The 9460-nt window shown below is 38.1% G+C and overlaps 3 protein-coding genes across 4 annotated transcripts in view; 1 reads left to right on the top strand and 2 right to left on the bottom strand.

The window, feature by feature from the left end:
* Positions 1–10: 10 nt before the first annotated feature.
* LOC307148663 (uncharacterized protein) lies at positions 11–5714 on the top strand. Of its 2 annotated transcripts, none has more exons than XM_079854352.1 (7): positions 11–52; positions 487–517; positions 636–724; positions 834–2321; positions 4161–4291; positions 4433–4525; positions 4653–4797. In XM_079854352.1, exons 2-7 carry the CDS (start codon positions 490–492, stop codon positions 4750–4752), a joined length of 1929 nt encoding a protein of 642 aa, XP_079710478.1. In that variant the 5' UTR covers positions 11–52; positions 487–489; the 3' UTR covers positions 4753–4797. The 2 variants fall into 2 exon arrangements, with proteins under 2 accessions (XP_079710478.1, XP_079710477.1); XM_079854351.1 differs by having other exon boundaries at positions 50–162; positions 4653–5714.
* On the bottom strand, positions 5619–6491 carry nanos3 (nanos homolog 3). Its single transcript, XM_079854383.1, has one exon. It carries the CDS (start codon positions 6416–6418, stop codon positions 5942–5944), a length of 477 nt encoding a protein of 158 aa, XP_079710509.1. The 5' UTR covers positions 6419–6491; the 3' UTR covers positions 5619–5941.
* Positions 6492–7582: 1091 nt separating this feature from the next.
* Positions 7583–9460, bottom strand: part of LOC307152464 (afadin- and alpha-actinin-binding protein) — an 80751-nt gene continuing 78873 nt past the window's right edge. Inside the window, exons 12-14 of the mRNA XM_079861144.1 lie at positions 8081–8198; positions 7830–7977; positions 7583–7719 (exon numbers count right to left, since the gene is read on the bottom strand). Of these exons, the coding sequence (XP_079717270.1) occupies positions 7665–7719; positions 7830–7977; positions 8081–8198 (321 nt within the window). The 3' untranslated portion in view covers positions 7583–7664. The remainder of the gene's footprint in view (positions 7720–7829; positions 7978–8080; positions 8199–9460) is intronic.

Raw genomic sequence — 9460 nt, 5'->3', positions numbered from 1 at the left:
ACGGCAGAGCCTCGCGCTTTACGGCACGCGGGAACGCCCCACAGACTCTGAGGTCTTGTAGTTCAATCGCTGGGTGGGGTGTGTCGATGTAGTGATTTTTTTAATCATATATTACGCTTTCTGGTATTTGTTCGCGTTGAAATTGGTTTTCTCTGAGAAAAGGTGCAGAAATGTTTTTTTACATTAGCGACTTTACATTACGAATAGCGTCACGAATCTTTCGCGCGCGCGCATTTGAATTGACAGTTAATGTCTGTCAGATAAATTATACGTGGTTTACTTAAGCATAATAGGTTTATTTTGTTTGTTGAACGTTTTATAATATTTAAAAATATATATTTTATGAACGTGGGTTAGATGATAATTAAATTAATACATTTAAACAAACAAGCTACAAGATATACTAATGAAATGTGTCAAGTGTGCCATGAATTTGTTTTAACTTGTTTCTTTTTATTCACTTGGTTAAATCTGGACTAAAACAAGACAATGACCAAAAGAAAATCAAAGACTACAGGTATCTTGAACCCATGAAAACATAATTATCAGTAATTCACTCAACAAGCTTGATTGTAGCTATATTGACTTTTTAAATTACAAGATACATGTTGATGTAAATAAATGTATTTTTGCAGAGTTCAAACCTCCTAAAAGAACGAAGTCCAGTGCAAAACGACAGAGAAGCACTGAAGAAACAAATCTGCTGTCTGCAGATGAAACTCAGGTGGATTTGTCTTTCAATTAGGCTACACAAACAACATTTAGAAGATTTTCTATGCTTTGATGCTGTTATATTTGTGTTTCTTTTGCTGATTCTTTTACTTAATATCTAGATTCAGACACCAAATCCAGAAAACAACAACTCCCATAATGCATCATGCTCAGAGAAGCTGGATGAGCATCAGCCTGGACAGATCACATTACAAATCTGTCAGACAACAGAGTTCCCTGTTGATCCTTGTTGTCCTTTGGAAGAAAAAACATGCAATGATGAGGATGGAAATGGCACAAACACACCTGAGATTGAACAAACTGGAGAGATCACAGTACAAACCCCAGAGCCTATCAATAGCGACAAGTACACGCTCTCTCAACCTTTAAATGTCGAAGTTACCAAGGAAGATCAGCCTGACGCAGAGCTGGATGATGAAAAGAGTAAAATCAAAAGCAATTCAAACCACAAATCCCAGAAGGTCCCAGATGACTGTGACTCTGAATTACCATCAGATGAGTGTCAAACCGAGAGAGAATTGTCACATGAGGATAGTTTAGCCACTGAACCTAAGATGGGCGAATATTTGCGGTCTTCGGGCATCAAAGATGAGACCTCAGTTGGCGAGACAGGAATTCAGATGACTGAAGATGCAGATCCTCTAGTAAAGAGGAAAATAAAAAAGAGGATGGGAATGTGTAGGCTTGGAGATAGGAAGAAGATGCTCAAGGAACAGTCGACTATAGGAAATGTGTTTGGAGAAGAACTGGAGAACGAGGCAGGTCAAGATATTAACAAGGAGTCTGTGATGATCAGCGATGGCTCAATCTCTCTTGAAGAGGAGGGAACCGAGTCAGAGGTTTCAGGATCCTCCTTCCCAACCTCTTGCCCATTAGAAGATATACCTGAACTGGAAAAACAGGAGGAGCTTAATGTGGAGAATGGGAATGAAGTTCAAGTTCAGATAATGGTTGAATGCATGTCAAGCGAGCAAGATATTTCTCATGAAACTGACAATACACTCCCGTCGCATGCTAATTCTGACGATCCTCTTAAAGACATTGAAACTGAACGTGTGGAGCATAGCAATAATGAAAGCAACATTAAAAAAGATAATAAGCCAGAAATGTGTGATGACCTCACAACTGAGATTGGTACCGAAGTGTCTGTAGATTTAGCTGATGATTACAAGGAATCGACCGATGTTTCGGCTCAAGATGCGGTTGTGATAGAGGGTCCACTTGAAGTCCTCAAAGAGACCAACGAAGAATCAGCATCCACTTCTGAGGTTGCTAATCATTTTGAAGAACTGGCAGTGGGAGGCAATGAGATGGAGGATGAGGAGTGCTGTCCATCTGAACTTGACATGAACACTTCAATCGATGGCCAAACCAATGAAGAGTGTGTGGAGTTCACAGATATCGCAGTCAATGAGACCGTCAGTGCACCTCCGGTAATCGACGAGATTAAAGATAAGAGTGAGTCTTTGGACTGTACTTTGGTTGCTGCATCTGTAACAGCTGAGACCACAGAGAACTGTGAGAACAGAGACTTGTGGAGTTGGTCCGCACCCGCAGCCCCACCTTGTGGTGAAGATAAAGATGTGCAAGTGAGTTATTCTTTTGAATGAAGAACATATAGAAAATTCCTGACATTATTTAATACTCACTGTCACATGATATACTGCAGGATGCCCTAAGAGTGCTTTTAAGTTCTAGAAAGGACATAGAAGTATCATAAAAAGTAATACATTTCTATGAGAAAAGGCCAAGATGTAAATTGTTACTCAATGAAAAACTTCTCAAATCGTATTTAAAGGGTTAGTTCAACCAAAAATTTGAATTCTGTCTTAATTTACTTACCCTCATGTCGTTCCAGACCCGTAAGATGTTCATTTATCTTCAGAACACAAATGAAGATCTGAGCGATTTCTGTCCATCTATTGACAGCTACGCAACTACCATTTTGAAGCTTCAAAAAGTTAATAACGAGATCGTAAAAGTAATCCATATGAATCGAGCGGTTTAGTCCAAATTTTCTTAAGAGACTCGATCGCTTTATATGTTGAACAGATTGCATTTAGGCTTTTATTCACATATAAACACTGATCAGCAAACATAAACAGAAGCTCAACCGTTCTTGCTATGACGCGTGAGAACAAACCTCTTGTGGAAGCAAGAATGAACCATGAGAATGAATCTCATTGGTTCTTGCTGAAGCTCAAACATGATGCGTAACATGAGAATGAATCTCATTGGTTCTTGCTGAAGCTCAAACATGATGCGTAACATGAGAATGAACCTCATTGGTTCTTGCTGAAGCTCAAACATGATGCATAACATGAGAATGAATCTCATTGTTCTTGCTGAAGCTCAAACATGATGCGTAACATGAGAATGAATCTCATTGGTTCTTGCTGAAGCTCAAACATGATGCATAACATGAGAATGAATCTCATTGGTTCTTGCTGAAGCTCAAACATGATGCGTAACATGAGAATGAATCTCATTGGTTCTTGCTGAAGCTCAAACATGATGCGTAACATGAGAATGAACCTCATTGGTTCTTGCTGAAGCTCAAACATGATGCATAACATGAGAATGAACCTCATTGGTTCTTGCTGAAGCTCAAACATGATGCGTAACATGAGAATGAACCTCATTGGTTCTTGCTGAAGCTCAAACATGATGCGTAACATGAGAATGAATCTCATTGGTTCTTGCTGAAGCTCAAACATGATGCGTAACATGAGAATGAATCTCATTGGTTCTTGCTGAAGCTCAAACATGATGCGTAACATGAGAATGAACCTCATTGGTTCTTGCTGAAGCTCAAACATGATGCGTAACATGAGAATGAATCTCATTGGTTCTTGCTGAAGCTCAAACATGATGCGTAACATGTGAATGAACCTCATTGGTTCTTGCACATCAAGCAATCATGTTTGAGCTTCCGTTGATGTGCATTCATGAATGTCTATATGAGAACAAAAGCTCAAATTAAATCTGTTCATCATATAAATGACCGTATTTAAAAGTTTGGATGAACCAACCCTTTAACTCAAATATGACACATCAAGATTCATTGCACTACATTTGACAACAATGTCTAGACACGCAAAAATCAATGTCGTTGGACCTCAAACCTGGTGTGAAGTGCTTTACTTGAATTGAACTTGATTTGATTTAAGCTAAAGGGGATGAAAGAAAGACTTCTAGCTTTATAATGGCATGAGAGATTAAGTATGATGACAGAATTGTCATTTTTCTGTATGTAGAATTCCTTTAAAACACCAGAACCACTACTTTGGATTTGTTAATTGACTGTTAGTTTGCCATACCATAAGTTGACAAAATAATGTGGGATTTAGTTTGATAATAAGTGTACAAAACTCTCACATGTCATTTAAAGTCAACATTAAGATACTAAAACTGTGCTGGATCATCAGTCGCTTTCAGAGCATGATGGTCTACCGAGTGAAACTCAGGAGCCTCATCCGAGTCCTGCTGAACCCGATCCCTCCAGCCCGTTATCCATCCACTCCGTGACAGATTCCCAGCTCAACAACATCCCTCTGAGGTGAGACGAGTGCCAGCGGTTCACTTTGACTGTCTACTCTTGTTTAATTGGTTACATTTCAGAATTGACTGTCTTAGACTCATTAATGTGCTGTACAATACAAGGCGTTTTTGTCCATTTTCATGGTTTACTTTTGTTCAGTTTGGAGGACTTCCCCATCGTAGAAGACACTTGTGATCTGGAAGACGCCACAGACCTGGTGTGTGGCCTTATCAGAGATCTCACCTCTCTGAAGTAAGTCATGACTCGTAGAAGTCTTGAGCACTTCTACCACACACACACACACAAAAAAACATGATTCTGATGTTGTGGTTTACACTGAAACCTTTGACTAAAAACCAACATAACTTTTTTCTTGCAGTCGGATAGTGAGGGATGCACACAGGAAAATTGGACCTCTGCAACAAGGCCGAAAACCTCCAAGACCACCGTTTCACAGCATCTATGGCCCTAAACACTAGAAGCATAGGCATCAGTTTCTGATTATGTTCTAACGAAGGATATAGTGGACAATTTTTTTAGTGTTTTAACAAAAGAAAGAACACTAGTTCATAGTGATTTAGCTGTAGTAACAGTTAGCTACCGACCACTTGTTCACATATTGTTCAGTTACACATGTTTGAAGTTTGTTCACATCTTTGTGTCTAAGAGCAAATGCTCAACTTGCATAGAGTGGTTTTCGTTTCAGTAAGCCAAAGTTAACTTTTTTTCTTCAGAAGTTCAAGCAAAGAAGTAAACATTGTAATTCTGTCAATCACAGGTTGTGACCCCTGGATTGAAGGGTCTGAAAGTTTTAGTCCTAAATCTGTCCATCCTTCTGTGCAAAACGTACTACATACAGTAAATACTACATAATTAAATGACTCTTTCCATTGTTGTGCGTGTTTGAGCTTGTTTTGTACACCTCAAAAAATGGTCAAACTGAGCTTGTTTCAATTAAAGTGCTGTGATGGTACACACACAAAAATGGGTTCTAAAAATCTAGTGAAAAACTCACATTTTTCATTTAACTTAATCCAATTTTTAGTGTAACTTGGTCATTGAAAAACACATGAATTTCACAATATGACAAAACCTGATGATCATGATTTCCAGCACAATTTGAGCAATTATAAAGTGGAGAATGAGAGAAATGAATAAAACAGAAGCTTTTGTAGATTGTTCCATTTGGTTTGTTATTGATGCAAACACAGGCATCTCAAGAGTAACACACACCTAATGTTAACAGTAAAATATATATATTTTTTAAAATAGTTAAAGTCTCACAATAAAAAAGGTGTTATATAAAATACAAAATATTTTTCTTTATAAGAATAAAGAGCTTGTTTGTAGAGGAGAGTTGAAACGCGGTTGCACCTGTAGCAAGCCTAATGGCTGGTGTACAAGTTTGTTCACAAGGGGGTAAAAGAAAAGAAAAGAAAAAGTGAAACACACAAGACCAGTGCACACAACTGAAGGAAATCCAAAGGAAAAGTGCAAAATCAAACCGTGGAAGCACACATGCATGCAAACTCACACACAAGCCATTACGTATAAAACAAACAATTAAAAGTTAAAACTTAACATTAAAACCTTATGTAAAAAGTGTCCTTTCAAATCGTCTCGTTCCTCCAGCTCCTCTGCGGGTCAGAAATGTCCCGTTCGACATGTTTATTTCTTGGCGTACACGGAGCTGTACGTTTTCTCCACCAGCGGGCAGAACCTCTTGGTGTGCGCTTTGGCCCCGGTGGCCCCGCACAGCGGACACATGTACTGGCTCAAATACGGGCACGTCACACTCCCGTTGCGGTCCTTAAGGTAGTGGGATCTGAACACGACCTCACTCTCGCCGTTGTGCTTGCAGAAACTGCAAAACATCCTCTCACGTTGGTCGCTTGAGTTCTTGCAGGGTTCCTCGCTCGTCTCTGTCGTGCGCGCGCGCGCTGGGCCGCTTGGAGACTCCACACGCGCGGCGGTTGTTGTTGTTTGACTTTTGCCCTCATCCGCGCCTGATTGCTGTCCCGACCGATGCATTCTTCTGACCAGGTCTGCCAAACCCAGGTAGTCATTCCAGGGCTGGAAATAATCGTTTTTAAACTCCATGGATCTATGAGCTGACAAGATGTAACGGAGAAGAGGAAAAGACATGTCACACTCGCCACCAAAACAACTTGCACGCGCTGAACACGCGTGGGGTTTAAAGGGCAGACGTCACAGCACGAGACCAATTAGGGCATGATTGGTTTGTCAATTGTGTCCCCTGAAGAAGAAGAAAAAAAAAAAAAAAAGACTGGTAAGTGAAATAAATTTCATTTGAATTCCTCTGGGATTACTATTGTAAGTTTTCGCAACGAGAACCCGTTGTTTATTGAAACTGGTTGGAGAAGAAGCGTTTTTGTAATATGAAATAGGCTACTCTATGGCGTTTTAAAAAGGCCTTGTACGATCGTAACATACAAAAAAAATTATATAACCTTTATTTTGCCAAACAAACCAAAAATATTCATATATGAATTTTGTCTATTCCTCGCAAGAAAGACAACACAAAACATACAAAGACTATAAATATAAAATAATACACAATAAGGGACAATAACCAGTAATAATTATAATAAACAATACACTATATATATATAAATAAAATACTGTAAGAGACAATACAAACAGTATAAGCAGCAATAAGAAAAATCAAAAATAAGAAACAAATGTCAGTGTAAATAATGTACAATTGTGAATACCTGCAAAGTATTTTATGAAATCCTTTTATTTAATTAAATTCCTTGTCTGAATGTAAATGTGTTTTGGTTACACATCTTATACCACAAATATTACATTCAAATTAAATATTCTCAGTTGAACATTTTAATATTAAAAAAAATATATTATTTCAAGACATTTTTGAACTAGGATATTTAAAACCAACATACAAAACCACAACAACAACAAAAAGCGTATTTTTGAATAGAAATCTTTGGTTTCACAGACAGGGCTTAGATTAAGCCACAATTTGCCTTATAGTTCAATTAGAGCATTTAAGTTGCTTTTATAAACACGCCTTAGGAAAGAAAAAAAATATTATTGGTGTGCAACTTGAGCTGTTTTAACTGAAATCAACTTGTTTTGTCTCAAACATGCATTTTAGTCGAGGACCAGCTTAAGCCTCGTCTGTGAAACCGGCCGTAGAGCCTGTGACAACTAGCCCCGGTCTCAGCCGCAGCTTACAAAACAACATGTGCAATTGTGAATATGAAGTGTGCATTTGTGAGAGATGCCGATATGCTGGAAAGAGAAAACACAAGGAAATCCCACATATATAATGCATATCCTTTATTTAATTTATTCAAAAAAGACTGAATCTTCACAAAACACGCAGTATTTCCTTGAAGTGTGTGAACTAAAAGGGCCAGTCGGTGTTGTGTTCCTCAGGGGACAGAAGGATCCGCCGAGACCTGAGAGACAGAGAGAAGGACAGCACTGAGTCCGACTGTATCATTCACCTCTCATTTCAGCGAGTGAGAGATATTAGATGGATATTACAGATATTAAAGAGATATTAGACCTGCGGTAGGGCAGTTTAAGAGTGGAGTACAGTTCAGGGGTGTTGGGGGTCATGACCCCGTTCTGACGGGACCCTGGCGTGACCCCTGACCTCTCAGATGACGGAGTGACACACGGAGAGAGAGAGAGCTGATCCGGAGCTGCTGCACCTGCACACACACACACACACAGGGCTGTGTTATAGTGTGATATGAATGCTGTAGTGTTGATCTGTGTGTGTTTGCGTGTGTGTGTGTGTGTGTGTGTATGTACGGGGGTCGCTGAGCGCTGTGCTCTCTCTCCTGTTCCACTGACAGCTTTTCTTGACGGGAGAAAAACTGAGGAACTCGGACTTCAAACGGGAGGCTTTCTGCTGCTCAAACTCACTTCTCTGAAACACAAACACACACACACACACACACACACACACACACACTGCTGAGGGACCATGTAGATTATTAAGCATTATAAGGAGAAATTCAGCCAAGATATTCACACACAAATTGTATGTGTGTAAACATACTTGGCAATAAAGCTCATTCTGATTCTGAAAATGAAATCCTTTTATTTACTCAATATGCCATTATTGTTTTCTGTAGAAGACTAAAAGAAAATGCAAGCCTTCACTCAGTTTGTTCATATAACAAAAGTTGATTATACTATTTTTTATTATATTTCATGGTGATTTTATTATTTATTTTAAATTCTCGACAATTCCCTGGTCACTGTAAACTGTCCATGAAGCAAAAATCTGTGTAACTATTCTTCAAAACGTCTCTTTTGTGCTCTGCAAAGTGCGCTGGGTGATTTGTAGTCTGATTTCTGTCAATATTTGAAGGATCCCAAGATTTTTCTAGAACTTCTGCTGTAATGACAAAGCTGATCATTTTCAAACTTTATTTCCAGAACTATGTGTGTCAATATAAATTTAATATTTAAATATTTATAGAAAATATATTCTAAATTATATTTATAATTATGTAAAAAATAATTTAGTTAAATTATAAATATTTAAAATATATTTTTTTAAGTTAAGTTTCATTAACTGAATTAGTTCAATAAATTAATTCAGTTTGTAAATTATTTTTTACTCACAAATAATTGATCTTTTAGAGCATAACCAGATTTTTTCCTATTATAAAATAAAAATAAAACACCCATGACTAAGATTTTTTTTAATTCCCATGACTTTTCCAGATCTTGTCTTTAAAAATACCGCATATATCCAGGTTTTCCAAGACCGTGAGAACTCTGGTTTTTAAAATAAAAATAACAGGTGTTGAGGGAGTGACTTCAAATTAGAAATATCTCGAGTTTATTTGTTATAGTTTATTTTAAAGCTTGTTTTTTTGTTATAATTTTTAAATCACCCCTTTGAAGTGTGCCTGGTTGAGAATTAACTCCTTTTGTGTTTTTGAAAAGTTTCAAGTACAGATGACAAGGTTGTCAAAATGATCCCGTTCACACCGATCCGTGAAAACGTTTAAAATACTGTATTTTTCAATCCTGGCCAGTAGATGGCGATGTCAGCTTATATAGAAACAACACGCCTATAGACTGAACACGTGATGTGCATGACGTCACCGTTTTCACAAAAACTTGCACTTTTAAACCAGTTTTCAAAAGTTTGCACTTACAGTCCCCCAAAGCGCC

Source organism: Squalius cephalus, assembly GCF_949319135.1.
Source record: "Squalius cephalus genome assembly, chromosome: 2".
NCBI lineage: Eukaryota > Metazoa > Chordata > Actinopteri > Cypriniformes > Leuciscidae > Squalius > Squalius cephalus.
Note: the sequence above shows the minus strand (reverse complement) of the source record. Positions and strands in the feature narration are given on the sequence as shown.

Bases quoted from the DNA above. Each gene is read 5' to 3' on its own strand.
- LOC307148663 (XM_079854351.1), top strand. From the start codon at position 490: ATGACCAAAAGAAAATCAAAGACTACAG. The intron at 725-833 runs GTGGATTTGTCT...CTTAATATCTAG, and splicing joins TGTCTGCAGATGAAACTCAG to ATTCAGACACCAAATCCAGA. The intron at 4,292-4,432 runs GTGAGACGAGTG...ACTTTTGTTCAG, and splicing joins CTCAACAACATCCCTCTGAG to TTTGGAGGACTTCCCCATCG.
- nanos3 (XM_079854383.1), bottom strand. From the start codon at position 6,418: ATGTCTTTTCCTCTTCTCCGTTACATCTTGTCAGCTCATAGATCCATG.